Source organism: Microcaecilia unicolor, chromosome 4, assembly GCF_901765095.1.
Source record: "Microcaecilia unicolor chromosome 4, aMicUni1.1, whole genome shotgun sequence".
Classification (NCBI taxonomy): Eukaryota; Metazoa; Chordata; class Amphibia; order Gymnophiona; family Siphonopidae; genus Microcaecilia; species Microcaecilia unicolor.
In genome coordinates this window covers 68,383,887-68,403,289 of record NC_044034.1, presented here as the reverse complement: position 1 = coordinate 68,403,289, position 19,403 = coordinate 68,383,887, and the positions used below count along the sequence as shown (strand labels likewise).

The window sequence follows — 19,403 nt, the reverse complement described above, 5'->3', positions numbered from 1 at the left end:
CAACAGCGGCTGATGATGAAACAGAGGATGAAATGAGCAGCGAGGCACATGCTGACGAAATTCAACAACCTCCACCTGTCACTTTTGCAAGAGCGCTGGAGAGTCTCAACACCTTCCGGGCCTATCTGGAGGCCACTGGATGCCAGTGCTATGACAGTTTTTACCATCTGGCAGACGTAGTCTATGGAACTCACAGACCCATTAGTGTACAGAGGACTACAACTGATTACTTCAAGTAAGCCTAATGTCAGTTAGCGGAGACTGTATACTGTACATATAATAATAAACAGTACTGTACATATGTTTATCAGATGTCAAGCTTCTTTGGGTCACAACGGTTAAGTGCATGCTCCGGTTAACTGCATGCATTTCTTTGGTCCCAGATCCTTGCACTTAAGCGGATTGCACTGTATTTATATATATTATATATGTGTGAATGTATGTGTAGTTACTTGTGGGTTACTGGGTGTGGGGGCATGTGCATGTTTATTCTGGGAGCAGCAAGTAATTTTTAAACTCATGCTCACCTTTAAAGCTCATAGAGTTGGACTCCGTCACTATTTGGCTACTGTTACTATTCCATATTCCCCTACTCATGTCCTCCATTCCATAAATGATCATCACGTGGCCCTCCTTAGCCCCAAACATGCACAACTCAAATTTACCCGACACCATGCATTCTTCTTCGTTGCCCCTTCTTTTGGAATTCCCTCCCTCTTAACATCCGGTCTGAATTATCGTTTTAAAAAATTCAAATTTGCCGTGAAAGCCTGGCTCTTTATGCAGGCATTTGCCTCTTCTTAAGTAGTTCAGAGGTATTATTGCAGGCCCCACTGGTTTCTCCTTTTTCCACTGTCTCCCTCATTTCCCCTCATTATTTTTCCTGGTAGTGTTCCTGGATATGTGTGCAGAGCCCTTTCCTATCCACTACTGTATTTCCTTTTTCTACTTTGTTACTAATTTTTATTTTTTTTTAAATGCTAAACTGCTTAGGTCTGCCAATTAGGTTAGTTGGTATGGCAAGTATTAATAGACTATAAACGTTTTAGATTTTAGGTGTAAGGGCAATTTGCAGGGTGGTGAGGCAGCTGCAGGGGGTAGTTTTTGGGGGTGATGGCAGTTCATGGGTTGGTGGGACATTTGGGACCATTTTGGGGGCTTGGGTAGTTGCAGGGTTTGATAGTGGTGGAGCAGTTAGGTTTTGGGTGCGAGAGCAGTTTGTGAGGTGGTGAGGCAATTGCAGGGAATATTTTTTGAGGATGAGTCACTTTGCAGGATGGCAGGGTGTTTTACAGGGTGTAGTTTTGAGTGGTGGGGCAGTTGCAGGGGGTAGCTTTTGTGGATGGGGCATTTTTTTTTTTGGGGGGGGGGATAGTTGCAAGGGCTAGTTCTTGAGAGATTAGGGATAATAGAGAACAAGGAGAGGTAGTTTACATAAGAACATAAGAGTAGCCATACTGCTGTGTTTCACTATATATAAGCAACTGGAGCTCCTTTTCTCATAGTAATACACAGGGCCTTTTTTTTGGGGGGGGGGGGGGGGAGTGTGTATTTCCTGGGACTCCTGGCTCATTTTGGCCTGTTTTTTATTTAATTTATTATGTCTTCTTTCTTTCTCTTTCTCTCTCTCTCTCTCTTTCTCTCTCGCTCTCTCTCTCGCTCTCGCTCTCTCTCTCTCCTTTTTCTTTTAACCAGTTTTACCTACATGCCAAGTTTCCTTCCTTTTTGGAGAATTATTTTGCATCCCGACAGACATTCTCAACCCCATTTGTATTTCTTTCCTACTTTGTTGGATTGGAAAAAATAAAAAAACAGATCAGATGTCATATATGTTAGTACAACAGAGTATATATAGATAAATAGAATGGTTTATAAACTCAGGAAAATAAACTGACACTCTCAATCTGAGCTTACTACCTTTTATTCAAAAGCTCACAAATTCTTTATTCCGAATCTGCAGCATTTCTTAGTCTGGCCTAAGATTTCATAGGCATATACCAAGATTGGTTATTAAAACCTGAAATGTATAGAATTGTAATGATCTCTATTGTGAGTGTGTCTGTTCCTTTTACTAACAGTGAATTCATCTTATTTGAATGGATGATTTGTGCTTCTAAAAAAGTTAAATATGTCCTGTCACTTTTTCCTAACACACATTATAGTCTGTAGAGCTACACAGTGAAGTGTGTGCATGGGGCAGGATTATTCTCTCTCCTGGTCTCAGAAGCAGAGAGAAAATGAATACAGAGTCAGGGATCTCCTTTCCAGGCTGTAAGAGCAGACAATGTTAAAATAGGCAACATTTTATAATAAAATATTTCTTCCCTTTTGTTGGTAGATTCCATTTACCTATATGCTAATAGTGAAGATTGTGGTATTGTGTGGATGTTTAGTTACAGCAGTGTTCTGTTGCCCTACACACATGACTGAGGTATATTTACAAATGCAGAGCTCAGGTTTACTCATTGTTTTCCAAGTGAATTTTACACATGCTGAACAATTAATGAAGAAAATTGACTATGCCTTGGTTTTTAAAATGTTTGCTGTACAAATGGTTGTCAGTGATGCTACCATTTTAAAGGTGAAGAGCCAGGTTGCCACATCTCAGGATCTGAAAGAAGACGGGAATCTGGGTGGACCTGGGTATCTCCTGTCCTTGAATCTTTGGGGTTTCTACTTGTTTTTATTTTGTTATGCAACTTGATTATTTGGAACCCAGAAAATATTTTAGAATATCCCAACACTCTAATTGTCCCAACACACTAAGGGGTCTTTTACTAAGGTGCGCTCACATTTTTAGCGCGCTCTAAACGTTAGAGATGCCCATAGGAATACATTGGTGTCTCTAACGTTTAGCGCATACCTATTTTTAGCGTGTGCTAAAAATGTGAGCGTGCCTTAGTAAAACACCCCCTAACTGTCCCTATCTCTGCCCCCCCCCCCCAACCACCCAACAGCACACAGTGTTACTTTAGAGTATGATTGAAATATGGCTTGTCTGGATATTTGTACACGCATTATTTTTTTATGACCATTTTATTTGCAGATGTGGCCAGTTGGATGGAGAACCCAGGGAAATCTCTCCAGTGTTCACCCAGTTCTTAGAATGTGTTTGGCACCTGACTGAGCAGTTTCCCCGAGCTTTTGAATACAATGAAGCCTTCCTGCTGCAGATTCATGAGCATGTTCATTCATGCCAGTTCGGAAACTTTCTTCTAAACTGCCAGAAAGAACGAGAAGAGGTCAAGTAAGTACTTTTATGGCAGCAGCACCATATTCACACCCCCATAAAACTGATGCCTGGGTACCAGTCAAGAGGTCTGAACAGAAGGAACTGTTCAAGTAGATGTCACTATGAACATTTTATAATTGTTGTCAGATGCTGCAGAGCTGTTTTGGAGACTTAGTGCAAGAGATGCTCGTGTTTTGTGTGTGTCTTTTTTTGTGGCTGCGGGCTTACTGTCTCTGCAGAATATTTCTAATCGATATTCAAGAGTGTTTAAGCAGGCAGGAGAGGCTCTGGCCCACTTACATCTCAGTGAATCGCCCAACCACAGATATTCGGCGGCACTAAACCGGGCAATGTCGCTGAATATCGTCTCTGACTGCCCATGTTAAAAGTGGGCAGGTTAGAGGCAGTACGAGGGGTGGCACTGGGGGAGGGGGGGAACTGGCGGTTATGCAGGTGCAGTCAATATTCAGTGCTGGGACACGCATAGCTAACCCACTAAGTTAGGACAGCTCAAAAGCTAGACCATGGGGGGTGTTGGGGACAGTGGGGTTCTGAATGGCAGAGGGCTGGGAGAGGGAAGAAGCAGGATTTTGGGGGGCCAGGAAGGGGATTATGGGGGCTTTAAAAAAAAGTGTTATGCAGGACCTGACTGATTTAGCCGGGACCCACATAACTGTTATGCAGGTTCCTGGCTGAATATCAGCGGGGCCAGCATCAGGCAAATTAGCCCCAGATATTCAGTTCCAGGGCCTGGACATGGCTTGGCACTGAATATCTGAGGCTAATTTAATTAAAAAAACAAAACAAAACATTGACCGCTTCTAACTGAATATCTGCCAGTTTGTTTATAGTGTTTTAAAGCATTATAGGCCAACATCACTGTAAATAAACAAAACAAGAAACCCCACTTTAGCTTATTAATAGAGAATAAGTGATAAATGAAAGAGCGTCCCAAAACTCAGCAGTGTTCTGGATGGAGATCTCCAGTGAAACTGCCATTTTTGATGGTGATTCTAATGGCTACAAAATTGCCCTTGGAAGCTAGTCTGGAGCCACCAGTAGTCCTTGATGTTTACTGATCTCAGACCTGTGCTAGATTAAGACCCATAGATAACTGGTGGTTTCATTTTAGGTTTCTCCTAATCCATCCTATCCTTCCCCCTCCACCATCAATTATTTTTCACTTATTTCCTTCTGAAGGACACTTACCTAGCTGACCCAGGTCTCGGAAGGCTTGAAGGGAAATCTACTACTGAACCCTTCAGTGTTGTCCTTGTAAGAGCAAAGGAGTCACTTTTACCATGTTAGGCATCATCTCTTGTCTAGGGTTTAAGACCATTAACATGGCAAAAGCACACAAATCTTGCCAGTACCATCAGGTAGCTGACTCGACTCACAGAGCCAGTCCACCCACAGGCATCATCCTGAACTTCAGGCTTATTTTCTTTCATTTGTTTTTGTCATTATTCCAGTTTTATGGTAGGAATTTCCTGTTCATTTTTAGATATAGTGTTGTTTTTTTCTAATATATGTGCAAAGTTTCAGCATTTTGATTAAAGGCTTAGGTTGAGACAAGCAGCATATATGCATTTGCTTCATATCTTGTGCGGGTTGTTTGCAGGTTAAGAGAGAAGACATATTCCCTGTGGCCGTATCTTCTGGCTGATAAAAAGAAGTATCTAAATCCTCTCTATGATGCCACTTTTTCACAGAGCTTTACAGTTTTGGAGCCAAGCACAATGCCTTTCAATTTTAAGTAAGCTTCTTCTCTGATGTTTGTGTGACATTATAGCAGTATGCTAAATCAAACATGGATGTGGTGTAAACACCATATTTTTGTGTGTCCTCAGGTTTTGGGGACATATGTATCATCAGTTTGATCAACCAATGCACCCCAGGCAGTCTGTATCTGATATCATTATGAAAATGAGTGAACAAAATAAACAACTGGATAATGACATTACAATTTTGGAAGCAGTAAGTAAATTTGTCTTACAATGTGCAATTCAGTGTACCCATCTGAATGGTCAGTATAGGACTTACTTTCAGCAGACCTTGAAAATGGCAAAATAGTTATGGGAGTAATGATGTCAAATTAATTTTTGTGTTTCTTCATATGTTTGGTTGTTCAAAAGTCAAGTTTTCCCCATCCCACTCTGCAATGGCAATACACATAGCATGCCGGTAAGCATTTACAGCTGCTTATAGACGCATGTATCAGCTAACTGCTCATGTGGACTTAGACTTTGAAAGAGTGATTTGGGGTGGCAATTGTACTGAGCTCTCTGGTTTTGAAAATTACTTGAAAAGATAAAATTCAGTTTAAATTCAAATCAATTCTTGTACACAGCTAATATCCCCTTTCCAGGGTTCAGTGCAGTTTACATTCTAAGTGAGTCAAAAGCAAATAGTGTTAGTGTGAGGTTTGAGAAACATTAGAGACCATTGGATTAATGCATGAGACTAAAAACATTAAGGAAAGGATAATGGATGATACTAGGAAATAGAAGTCATGATGGAGTGTTATAAAGCAGTGTTTGGGAAGAGAAAGGTTTTTAGCCTCTTCCTGAAGTTGAGGTAGTCGTTTCTGTTTTGATGGGAATAGGTAGAGAGTTCCATATTTTGACTCCAAGAACAGGGAATAGACTGAACATCTGATGATTTCTAATTGTCTTTTGGAACAGTGATGCTAGCATCAGTTATTGTTTCAATCTGTTAAATTAAGAGTTTTGGAGCTTGGCTTCTTAATTGGCTCCCTTTGAATGTCCAGTTTTGTGAAATCTGACACGTGTAGGTTGAAAAGTCAGCTGCTTATGTGTCTAAGTGCTGCCAGTTATGCCACTGTGTTCAAAGCCCTGAGCGATGGCATGCTTTTTTTTTTTAATGTATTCCATTGTAAAGTGGCTGTTTCCAGTAAATATACTGCATTTGCACATGTATATTTCTCATGGCCTTATAGGTATCTTAGAAAGAGCTTTGATATGTCAAAATTGGAAGGACTTTACGAAGTTATCTTATGATATGTGGTGGAATACAGTATGTCTTTACGCTAAATATGAAAAAGCTGCTGCAGAGAAATGCGGCTCCCTTTTAGCATTCAATAAAACCTGGTCTCCTATACTCGATTACTCATCCAGTTAATATTAATTATTATAATCTATGCAAATATAAATGGGTACTAATTACATATATATATATAATTTCTTATCTCCACCTCTAACATTTAGTAATATGCTTATTCCTATAGATATACAATACCTGTAATGAAACAGAATCAGGGATCCTAGAGTTGATGTAAACAATGTCTATAATTCTTCTACAAGTCAGTGTACATAATCAAACTTTATAACTATTATTAAGTCTCTGGTACTTAATTTCCTTTCTTTTTGTTATTTAAAAATTAATAAAAATGATTGAACAAAAAAAAAAGAAAGAGCTTTGTGTGTGTGTGTGTTCATTCACACACCTCTATATTCTGTGCATGTTTATTTGCACTTTAAAAATACATATGTACATTGCAGCTCCTCGCCCTTAGGAATGCCTTTGCGCAGATAGCGTCCGAATAGGAATATCCTTCAGTGTGCCCACTTTTAACATACCCTTGCACTATTTTATAATATCCATTTCCTGTTCTTTACATGTGGAAAATGTTTCATAAAGTCACACCCATAAAGCACTGTTTTATGCAGAAATGGCTTTAAAATTGTTCTTGAAGGCTGTATGTGAGATACAAGATGATAGTTGGGGATACCCTAATGTATTTTATTCAGTATTTAAAAGCTGAACAAATATGGTCTTTTGAAGTGTTGGATTTCATATCAAGATTAGTTAAATATAACTGTGATGTAAAAACATGCCCATGATCCAGTTGTGAATCTTTTGTTTGTTAGCTGTTCTTGCTCTTAAAATTTAAGTTTTGGATCAATATTCTTGTTCCTAGCAATGCCGTATGGTTATTTTTTCCTAAGTATGTGTATTGTTGCAAAATGGTGGCCAAAATGTTTGTATAAAGCACCTCTCCAATACCCAAGAAGTTCTGGCATCGAGAGGAGCACTCCCTCTCTTTAGAAGAAGTGCTGGTGTGCCAGTCATCAAGCGGCCAGGTTCAGCACCAGTGACTTTGCAGGCTGCCTCTACACCTGCTCCCATGCCTTTGCCAATGCCCGCCCTTGATGAGCGGTTCCTGGGCATGCTCCAAGAAGAGCTGGAGCAGTTGCTGCAGGGCCCTCCTGCTGTGGCATTGAGGGTGCTTGCGCCCTCAGTGTAGCAGCCTCAGCTCCACAGGGGTCTGAGGCTGTACCAATGCTGGTGCTCAGATCATTGACACTGGTACCTTGCAGAGTGCCAGAGCCAAATCCTTAGCAGGCAGTACCCTCTCTGAAATCGGGGGAGGAAGCTTCTCCAGAGTCTGAGGAAAGGGCTGCACCTCAACGCTCCTCAGAGCATGGACGCCGTTCCACTAGATTGAGGCCTGTGCAGACCCAGTCTCCTGATCCATGTTATGTGTCATGGGCTATAAGCCTTCTCTTAAGGAAGGGGTCACTGTACCACTGCATCCTATCCTTTAGGATGTATTGATAAGGAACTGGGAATCTCCCCTCAGTACAGATAGCATCCAAGAAGGTGGATTTGAAAGGACCCAGCTTCCCCACCATTCTTTGGTAGTTGAATCTGCTGTCAAATGAGCCAAGAGCTCTCAGTCTCATGCCTCGGTGCTATCAGGGCAAGAGGCCAGAATCTTGAACTCATTTGGGAAGAAAACTTATCAGGCCTCGATGCTCGTTGCCTGCCTCCAGTCTTACCAGCTCTACACGAGCCTTTACTATGGACATAATCTGCTTAGATTTCAGCAAAGCTTTTGACATGGTTCCCCACAGGAGGCTCTTAAATAAACTGGATGGGCAGAAGATAGCACCCGAAGTGGTGAACTAGATTAGGAACTGGTTGACGGATAGAAGCCAGAGGGTGGTGGTGAATGGAATTCGCTCGGAGGAGGGAAAGGTGAGTAGTGGTGTGCCTCAAGGATCGGTGCTGGGACCGATTCTGTTCAATATATTTGTGAGTGACATTGCCGAAGGGTCTGAAAGTAAAGTTTGCCTATTTGCGGATGATACTAAGATCTGTAACAGAGTGGACACCCGGGAGGGAGTGGAAAACATGAAAAAGGATCTGAGGAAGCTAGAAGAATGGTCTAAGGTTTGGCAATTAAAATTCAATGCGAAGAAATGCAAAGTGATGCACTTAGGGAATAGAAATCCTCGGGAGACGTATGTGTTAGGCGGGGAGAATCTGATACGTACGGACGGGGAGAGGGATCTTGGGGTGATAGTATCTGAGGGTCTGAAGGCGACGAAACAGTGTGACAAGGCGGTGGCCGTAGCTAGAAGGTTGTTAAGCTGTATATAAGTACATAAGTAGTGCCATACTGGGAAAGACCAGCAGAAGAAAGAAGGTGTTGATGCCCCTGTATAAGTCGTTGGTGAGGCCCCACCTAGAGTATTGTGTTCAGTTTTGGAGGCTGTACCTTGCGAAGGATGTAAAAAGAATTGAAGCAGTGCAAAGAAAAGCTACGAAAATGGTAAGGGATTTGCGTTACAAGACGTATGAGGAGAGACTTGATGACCTGAACATGTATACTCTGGAAGAAAGGAGAAACAGGGGTGATATGATACAGACGTTCAAATATTTGAAAAGTATTAATCCGCAAACGAACCTTTTCCGGAGGTGCAAAGGCGGTAGAACGAGAGGACCTGAAATGAGATTGAAGGGGGGCAGACTCAAGAAAAATGTCAGGAAGTATTTTTTCACGGCGAGAGTAGTGGATGCTTGGAATGCCTTCCCGCGGGAGGTGGTGGAAATGAAAACGGTAACAGAATTCAAACATGCGTGGGATAAACATAAAGGAATCCTGTTCAGAAGGAATGGATCCTAAGGAGCTTAGCCGAGATTGGGTGGCAGAGCCGGTGGCGGGAGGCGGGGATAGTGCTGGGCAGACTTATACGGTCTGTGCCAGAGCCGGTGGTGGGAGGCGGGGCTGGTGGTTGGGAGGCGGGGATAGTGCTGGGCAGACTTACACGGTCTGTGCCCTGAAAAGGACAGGTACAAATCAAGGTAAGGTGTACACAAAAAGTAGCACATATGAGTTTATCTTGTTGGGCAGACTGGATGGACCATGCAGGTCTTTTCTGCCATCATTTACTATGTTGCTATATTTACTTGGAGTCTTTAGTGGGGATGACCAAAGTTCCCGTGGGCGTGCGGAAGCGTAGCGAAGATGGGTCTTGGGCATGCCTAACACATGGGCAACCTCGACCCATAATGGAAAAAAAAAGGGCGTCCCTGACGAGCACTTGGACGACTTTACTTGGTCCTTTTTGTCTTACGACCAAGCCACAAAAAGGTGCCCAAACTGACCAGATGACCTCCTCTTACTCCCCCAGTGGTCACTAACCCCCTCCAACCCTCAAAAAAATAGTTTAAAAATATTTTTTGCCAGCCTCAAATATCATACCCAGCTCCATGACAACAGTATGCAGGTCCCTGGAGCAGTTTTAGTGGGTGCAGTGCACTTCAGGCAGGCGGACCTAGGCCCCCCCCCCCCACCCCCCCCCCCCCCCCACTTGTTACACTTGTGGTGGTAATGTGAGCCCTTTAAAACCCACCAGAAACCCACTGTACGCACATCTAGGTGCTCCCCTTCACCTGTAAGGGCATTGGTAGTGGTGTACAGTGGTGGGTAGTGGGTTTTAGGGGGCTCAGCACACAAGGTAAGGGAGCTATGTACCTGGGAGCAATTTCTGAAGTCCACTGCAGTGTCCCCTAGGGTGCCCAGTTGGTGTCCTGGCATGTGAGGGGGACCAGTGCACTACGAATGCTGGCTCCTCCCACGACCAAAGGGCTTGTATTTGGTTGTTTCTGAGATGGGCGTCCTTAGTTTCCATTATCGCCGCAAATCAGAAACGACCAAGTCTAAGGACTACCATCTCTAGGGACGACCTAAATGTCAAGATTTGGGCGTCCCTGACCGTATTATCGAAACGAAAGATAGATGCCCATCTTGTTTCGATAATACGGGTTTCCCCGCCCCTTTGCCTGGACGTCCTGTGAGGATGTCCTCAGGAAAACTTGGGCACCCCTTTTGATTATGCCCCTCTAAGTCTGGTGGATTCTCTCCCTGCTGAGCAGACCACTGAGCTTCGCCAGTTGACCAATAAGCAGATGGAGTATAGGCCTTATTTGGCCAGGGGCACTTAGAAACCTTTGATATTGTGTCCAGACTCTCTGGAATGGGTGTGGGGATGCGCAGACTCTCATGGCTGCATGTCTTTGACTTGGAATAGGCTGTTCAGGAGAGGTTGGCAGATGTGCCCTGCCAAGGGAACAGGTTATTTGGAGGGAAACTGGAAGAGGTTGCTGACCTCATTTAAAAAACACACTGATGCTATCCACACTCTCTATCGGCAACCTCCATCTGTATCTTCTTCCACAAGAAGATTTTCAACTGGGCAAAGGCGCAGGCCCTACTACTCTCAAAGGCATAGATACCACCCCTTAGCCTGATCCACTCAGGTGACTCAGGGCCAACATCCCAGGCCTCACTAGTCCCTCCCTCAGAAGTCTCAGTCGGCTCCCCAGTCAAAGCAGGGCATGGGCTTTTGACTGGCTTCAGAAGAGTATAGCTGTCCAAAGAGTATCTGTTCCGGACAACCTACCGGTCAGACGGATGCTTACTTTTTACTACCACAGATGGCCCCTTGTAACTTCCGACCATTGGGTTCTTCAAATAATAGTCTGTCATGGGTATGCCCTGAATTGGTGTCAACAACCTGCAGATTGCCCACGAGAGAGACTTACATCTGTTCTCTGCACAAGCAATCACTTGTAGAGGAAATCTCCGCCCTTCTGCAGGCCCAAACGGTAGAACCCATGCCACTAGGGGAAGAAGGGTGGGGATTCTAGTCCACATATTTCCTTGTGACCAAGAAAACTGGGGGATACAAGGCCAACCTAGATCTAAGGGCTCTAAACAGATTTCTAGTAAAATAGAAGTTTAGAATGATTTCTCTGAGCACCTTACTCCCTCATTCAGGACAGCAAATGGCTATGCTCTCTGGACTTAAAGGATGCCTATACCCACATTCCGATACTTCCCAGTCACAGGAAGTATCTCAGGTTTCGAAACACCACTTCCAGTATCGTGTTCTGCCATTTGGCCTAACATCTGCCCCCTAGTTTTCACCATGTACCCGGAGGTAATCGCATCATATCTACAAAGACTGGGAGTGTATGTGTTCCCTTACCTGGACGATTGGTTGGTCAAGAACACATCTCAGGAGGGGGCAACCGAGTCAGTGTGGTTGACTATTTAGGTGCTAGAGCTACTGAGGTTTGTCATAAATTATCTCAAGTCCCGTCTCAATCCAGTATGACAACTGGAGTACATAGAAACCCTGCTAGACACAGTGTAGGCTCGGTAGCGCTTGCGTCGCAGGTCTGCAGCAGCCAGCATTCCCTGTGAACAAATATTTCTGTTAGCCAATTCATGTACTCTGCTTCGTGTGTTTTTGATACTCAGATTGGACTACTGCAACATAGTTTTTGTAGGGATCCCTCTCTCTCAGTTGAAGTGCCCACCTGTAGATTTGATCATGTTCCACCGCTACTGATTCATTTACTTTTACTTCTGGTTTCATTGTGAGTGCAATCTGAGACCCTTCAACTTTTATAGCCAGGACTTTGATTATACTCCTGTTGTTAAGCACTTCCGCTATAACATCAGAGATACAACAGACCCCTAAGGCAGACCATCGGGCCGAAACATGGCTGTGTCGGGTCATCTTTTACCTGTTCCCAATAAACACTATTTTTTCCTCCTTGGATCTACCTCACTGTTTTATTTGTTAGACGAATTCCTATTAGAGCAGCAAGCAGGTCCCAAGATTAGCCTAGTGGTCAGTACAGTGAACTGTGGAGAAGGGGATGCAGGCCCATATCCCACTTTAACTGGTATGCTTGTGGTGGAACCTATGAGCCCTCTAAAAAACACTGAATACCTACTGTACCTACATATAGGTGACACCTGTAGGATTAAGGGCTGTTAATGATGTACAGTAGGTTTTTGGTGAGTTTTGGAGGACTCACCATACATTATAAGTGGGTAATGGTGAGATGTGTACCTGGGAGGAGTGGCCTAGTGGTTAGGGTGGTGGACTTTGGTCCTGGGGAACTGAGGAAGTGAGTTCGATTCCCACTTCAGGCACAGGCAGAATGGTAGGAAAACTTTGATTTCTAATGGGGATTCTTATAAATATTTGAAGATAAGGCACTTTATGCACCAGAAGGAGTGGGCAGCAATCTAGAAGAGATCCATTAATGATTGGGAATCTCAATGGGTGTCATATCAGAGAGCTAGGGGATTATTCTCATCAGTCTATGCTCTTTTGATATTTAAAGGTTTCTGTAAACTACCTTACATGCTGAAGTGGGAAAGGCACAGCTTATTCTGATCACAATGGAGAGAGATTTTATTGAATGCCCATAAATATTTTGTAGCTGCCTGTATCAAGGAGACTAATATAAAGGTTTTGATGCGCCTGGCATAACTTCCTGGTTAAGTTGCACAGAATGAGTAATACAATATCTGAACTATGCTACGGGGGGTGTGGGGCTATAGGCACACTTTTTTTCATCTCTGGTTAACCTGCCCAGTAGCGCAAGAATTTGGGGGATAAAATGGGTAAAGAGATATTTTTGGACAAGGGTTTGTTTTATACCCTGGACACTGTCTATGGGGAGTTGGGAGGGAGCACTGTCCTTTAGGAATGCAGATCCATATGTGCTGTTTATCAGCCCGCAGGGTCCTAACTAAAATCTGGAAATCCCAAATCACTCCATCATTAGAACTCTGGAAGGGGGTGTATGAGGAAAACATTGCTCATGGAACATCTCACCACTGCAAAACTTCATAAAGATCTTAGGTATCCACCTGATCCTAATATGACAGCTTCCTTTCTTCAACAAATATAACAGTTCAGTTTCATTTGGCTTTGAATACATCTTGGGGTGGGAATAGTACTTGTTTTAATAATAATTTTGATATTATGATTATAACTTCAAAACTCAGTGGATGACTGTGTCTAGTGTGTGTTGGATACATCAGTGGTATTGTTTTTCTGTTTTATTTAGGTTCAATTTAACTTACTGTACAAGCTCAGTTTGTGTTTTGTTTGACATTTTGTATACATTTACTAATAAAAATCTATGATTCAAAAAAAATTGGGAGTGTTTTTGGATTGTGAGTTGTCACTTTCTATGTAAATTTCTGCAGTTGTGAAGGCTTTCTTACTGCAGCTTACACTTACAAAGGCAACTTTGGGCTTTCCTGGCCCATCAGAATTGCTGATCTATGCATTTATTACATCTCATTTAGACTCTTGTAATGGACTTTATTGTGGACTACCTAAGTATCAGCTATGACAGCTCCAGTTGGTCCAGTGGCTCGGTTGCTGATTAATTTAAAATCTTTCAATCATTCCATCCCTGTCTGGGCAAACCTCCACTGGTTGACAATAAGAGAAAAGAGGGCAAATGTCCATCAAGAGATCAGCAGGAAGCAAAGGTGGGCCCAGGCATGAGTTAGTGAACCGCAATAACTTTATTAAAATAGGACCTAACACAGCCCGTGTTTCAGCGACAGTACCTGTGCCTTTATAAGCCAGATCCATAAAGAAGGTTGAAGCGGTGCACATATAAAGCAAACTTGTCTGAATAAACAAATGACCACACGCTTAGAACCAAGTATCGTTCTATGGAGCAGCTTAATACTTTCAATGTGTTTTTTTTTTTTTAAACATCTGTTTATTTAGTAAAGCTTTACAATATACACCAACCATGCATACTAACATTCCAATCTAGTTATTTGCAAATAGACAGCAACTTAAACCCCGCCCCCCTCAGGATATCTCTTATATATGAAGAACTCCCCATCTGTAGTATCAGCACTGTAAGTCTTTAGTATATCAACATCATCTTGACAGACCCCGCCACTCTACATAGGCGGACCATGTTTTGCGATATCTTACCATACCCCCTCGCCTAAAAGCAGTAAGTTTGTCCATTATGCAACAGTAGTCCACTTTAGCTAGCACTTGATTCACCGTAGGTATCGTCTGCTGTTTCCAATGTTTAGCAATTATAGTCCTGGCTGCAGTAACAATATGGGCTAACAATCCCGAGCACCTCCTAATGAAGTATTCAGCAGACATAGGCCAGGGTCAAGCACCACCTCTGTCCCCAGACCACTGTGCAGTTTATGCTGTAGATCCATCCAGAACTGCTGAATCAGTGGGCAGTCCCACCACACATGCCAGAAGGTGCCTGTTGCCCCACAGTTTTGCCAACAGGCTGCTGACCCATTTTTAAATATACGAGCCAGCCGGCTAGGGGTTAGGTACCACTGATACAGCATTTTATGACCATTTTCCAGCAAGGGAGTAGCCACAGAAAATGTCAATAAGCGTTTGAATATTCTTTTCCAGTCCCCCTTCTCATATGATCTACCCAACAAAGCCTCCCATTTTTTAATACATTTGGACAAGGGTTGGGTCTTATATAACAAGGCTCTATAAATACGTGATATCCCCCCACGCCCTTCTCCTGATCTTATAGCTAGTTCAAGCTCCGTGGGCTCTAGCGACAGGTCCTCCCTCGCTTTTTTCTGAATGAAATCTCTAATTCGCAAATAAAAAAACTTATCCCTATCCCCCAAGCCAAATTCTTCTTTTAGGGTGTTAAAGGAGTGGTACTTCCCGTCCTCCCAGACTTGCCCAAGAAGCCGTAGGGAGGACGCCAACCATTGCCCATAAATTCTTTCTGCACGGCCAGGCGGGAAATCGGTTGCATAGATGATAGGGGTGGTTAAATGATAGTTACGCCCTGGAAACCAGGCTGCTCTACATTTTATCCACTCCCCCAATACTACCCTCATCTGACCTTTCAAGTCCAATACCAGGCTTCTCAGTAGCGGTAAAGGTAGCCATCCCACCGCCCAAATTGGCACTCCCTTCAAACCCCACTGTGCTGCAAAGGTCCATAGTTTAGTCGGGCCCTTCTGTACATTAGAGAGCATTTGAAATAAGGCAGCCTTGTAATATAGGCCAAAGTTGGGTACTCCCATACCCCCATCCCTCCTAAGTTGAAATAAGATAGAGCGAGCCACTCGTGGAGGTCGTTTACGCCAGATGAAAGCGAACATTTTCTTATTAAGTGTACGAAAGAATGTATGCGGTATGGGGACCGGCACTGCCATGAATAGGTATAGTAATTTAGGCAGCAGTGTCATCTTTACCGCAGCAATTCTGCCCATCCATGACATATTTAACCCTCCCCATCTGTCCAATTCCTGAAAAAGCTCTCTCATCTTTGGCAGAAAATTTTCCCGAAACAGATCCCCTGTGTCTGGTGTCAAATTAACCCCTAGTTATCGAATAGATTTAGCGGACCACTGAAAAGGGAAAGAAGATTGTAGTAAGTCTTGCATCTCAACAGGGCATTGTATGGGCATGATCACAGATTTTTGAATGTTAATCTTTAGGCCTGCTACCTGTCCATAGTTCTGCACTACCTGCATCACCGCCTGCAATGAGCTCTCAGGATGCGACAGAGTAAGCAAGACGTCATCTGCATACAGCATAAGTTTAGTTTCATGTGCCCCTATGCAGATACCCTGTATCGCGGGGTCTGTCCGAATCAGAATTGCCAACGGTTCCATAGCGAGTGCAAACAGAAGAGGAGATAAGGCACAGCCCTGCCTAGTTCCCCTAAGTAATGGAAAGGGGTCAGTGACCGTGCCATTGAGCCGAAGCTGACACAGCGGTTGTTGGTAGAGCGCCGTGACCCAGCAGAAATACTGCCCACTAATTCCTACTTTCCGCAGCAGTGCAAACAGAAAGGGCCACAGCACTCTATCAAATGCCTTCTCAGCATCCAGTGACACAAAGACTGCCGGGCAGCCTGCCTGTTTGATTCTATCTAAGATATACTGTGCCCGTCTGGTATTGTCAAATGTCTGCCTCATTGCAATAAATCCGGACTGGTCCTCATGGATCAGACGCGGTAACACTTTTTGCAACCGGGTAGCCAGTATTGTGGTTAAGATCTTATAATCAGTCCCTAGCAGAGATATGGACCGATATGAGCGGCAGCTCTGCGGGTCCTTATGTGGTTTGAGTATTAAGACTACCTCTGCTAATCGCCAGGAACATGGAATCCCCGAGGCGGTCCGAATGTCATTAAACACCCAGACCAAAATAGGGGCCAAAATGGAATTAAAACATTTATAGAACCTGTTGCTGTATCCGTCTGCACCCGGAGCCTTCCCAGTAGGCAAGCCCCTGATGGCCGCAGTCACTTCCTCCAGATCTATCGGTGCCGATGGCATCTCTTGTTCCGTCCCCCTCAAACAAGGCATTTCTACGTCATTCAAATAAGTTTGAATAGCGTCCTCATCCACCCTCTCTTCTGGCTGATAAATTTTCTGGTAGTATGCGGCAAATATTCTCCTAATGTCTGCTTTTTGTTCCCAGACCTGCCCATCATCTGATATCACCCTACTAATCATATTTCGATTCTTAAACTGCTTTAGTTTATAAGCTAGTATTTTACCTGCCTTATTACTAAACTCATAATATTCCTGTTGTGTCCGCTGCATCTGTTCCTTAATACTCTGAAGTTCCAGATCTAAAAGCTGTACTCTAGCTTTATGTAATTCCTCGGTGCTGATCGTGTTTGTGTTTTTTTAATTTTTGTGGCATGAATAATTTGAGGTTGGTCTTTTGAACACATTTGTGTAATTCTGAAAATCAATCATTGCTGTAAACCTCTATTTATCATTTTATATGTAAAATATAGTACACAAGATATATTCTGGTGGTCACTTTTGAAATACACCCAAACATAACTTGCCTTGAACTGCTACAGCAAAAACACAAGTTAAAATTTTTAAAAGTATTATTTGACTGTTTTATATTGATTTACTAATTATCTAATAGCTTCCTGGTATGACTGTTATATGGCTTGAAAAAAAATGTACATGTCTGGAATTCAATTTGCTGCTAGTTGACTTTGGATGTATTGATGAATGCGGGAAAATCATTCATATGTTTAATTTCATTACAGAAACTAAGGAAACATAAACATGACCAAGCAGATGCTGGCTTTGATTTCACAAAGGAAGCCCTGCATCCCATCCATTCCGTGCCACCGATGCTTAGGACTTCACAGTGCCTCAAGAAGGAGTCAACCCTCCTGTCAGTACATGATGGCATTAGAACTATAGAGGGCAGCAACACAGCAGACAATCGCTACTTGGAATACACAGAGGAGTTTTCAAAAGCTGAACCTGCTGTTGTCAGCTTAGAGTATGGGGTGGCCAGGATGACATGCTAGTCTGAAGGAAAAGCAGTGTGCCTCTGTACAATCCCACTGTGGTGTAAAAAGACTATTGCCTATTGCTGCATGACCAATACTAGTTCTATTTGATGGTAAGCTAACCTAGTTGGAGTAGAACAACATGGTAATTGTCAGAGGATGTTTGCTTATCATGTAAGAATTCTTGTAAATGAGTTTACAACAGCAGCAAAGGAGTTGGGTAGCTTTAGGAATAAGTAGGGGCATTTTCTTTTTTATTTAATTACCTACAATTTGCACTAAATGAACTTGAAAGTTAATATCACTTTAGGGTCTCTTAGTCATGGAAACCAAATCTGATTGGGCTCTCACACTTATTTTACTGGTGAGGCAAGAAGCTTGACATAGAAAGTGGTTTAACTATTGTTCTGGCATCTTAAAGAGTGGATGGACAGATATATACTATTTAAGCTTTTATTGTGCTAATTTTGGACATTTAAGTGCTAAATAACATGTGTTTGTGTTTACTGTTCCCTGGGCATTTTCAACCTTACAACTTAATACTCACTGCTGATTATGATAGGTATTATTTTATTTAAAGAAAAATACACCATTAAATTGGAAAGACATAAAGAGTTTAAATACAATGTTGGCTGTCCAAAGCTTCAGAATTATTAGACTGACCGTATAAACCCTAGCAAAAAAAAAAAAGGCATACACTTATGGGATAATGCTTAATACAGCCGATTAACTTTGTCATCTGGCAGGATCCAAAAGTTTTTGGGCATCACAGTTTTATTTAGCCTATGGGTTAGGCATTTGATTGCTATTCATCAGATAATGAAACTTGGAGTGATGCAGCTAGTTGAAAACCAAACCAATGCTAATATCAAATCAGCATATTCTAGTCCCAGAACATTTACTTATCTCTTAGATTTAATTGGTTCCAAATGTAACATATAACTTGAAAAGAATAGTGTAACATCAGTATTTGCAGGCCTTAAACCCCTCCCCCTCCTCATCTTCAATAAAACAGCAATCAAAAAGATGTAAAATGAATCATATTCACCAACTTCTACCAGTAAGAAATACAAAATGACAGAATGTTCTTAGGAAACTGGGCCTTGTTGGGGGGGGGGGGGGAGTTATATGACCTTATTTTCGATTGGGTTTGAGTTGAAAATTGAATAGAATCATGTTGAAACACTGTGTAATATCGTCATCTTTTGAAAGCCACGTCCATGGATTATACATTGTGCTCATGCTTTCTGCTGCTGCACTTAGCAGTTTTCCTTAGCTTCTTAATCCTCGGATTGGGAGAAGTGGGTTTCTAAAATGTAAGGTGTGAAAAGATAGTCCCTACTTATGTGAAGTTTCTTTAAATGTTGATTTCTTGTTTTTCCGACCCAGACTATACATATGACCGTGATTGCATGACCAAAATGTTATAGGGAGACATTTCAGCATCCTGCCAGGTAAAGCCCCCACTTACCAGTGCAAAATCAGAGCATGGATTATGAACTGGGCTTCTTTTGAAGAAGTGACACCACACAGGCAACATTCATTTTGTTCTGTTAAAAGATAAAGAATATTTGCATATCCCCCCCCTATTATGGGAATTGAGAAGTATGTTGATTCACTACTGCTGCACCACATGAATTTTTCCACCAAGGACAGACATTTATTGTGGGCTGATTCTAGTCCGCTGGTGTCTGAAAATTATGGTCTAGCCTGAAGGACATCGTTTAACCAGAATGAAAAGCAT

The 19,403-nt window shown here is 42.6% G+C and overlaps 1 protein-coding gene across 2 annotated transcripts in view; it reads left to right on the top strand.

Annotated features, from left to right (window-relative positions):
* The window catches only part of MTMR6 (myotubularin related protein 6), a 113,579-nt gene extending 95,230 nt beyond the window's left edge, over positions 1–18,349 (top strand). For both annotated transcript variants that reach the window (XM_030200318.1, XM_030200319.1), the window contains exons 11-14: positions 3,047–3,247; positions 4,854–4,988; positions 5,083–5,209; positions 17,408–18,349. In XM_030200318.1, coding sequence (XP_030056178.1) covers positions 3,047–3,247; positions 4,854–4,988; positions 5,083–5,209; positions 17,408–17,677 — 733 coding nt within the window. In that variant the 3' untranslated portion in view covers positions 17,678–18,349. The remainder of the gene's footprint in view (positions 1–3,046; positions 3,248–4,853; positions 4,989–5,082; positions 5,210–17,407) is intronic.
* Positions 18,350–19,403: the final 1,054 nt, after the last annotated feature.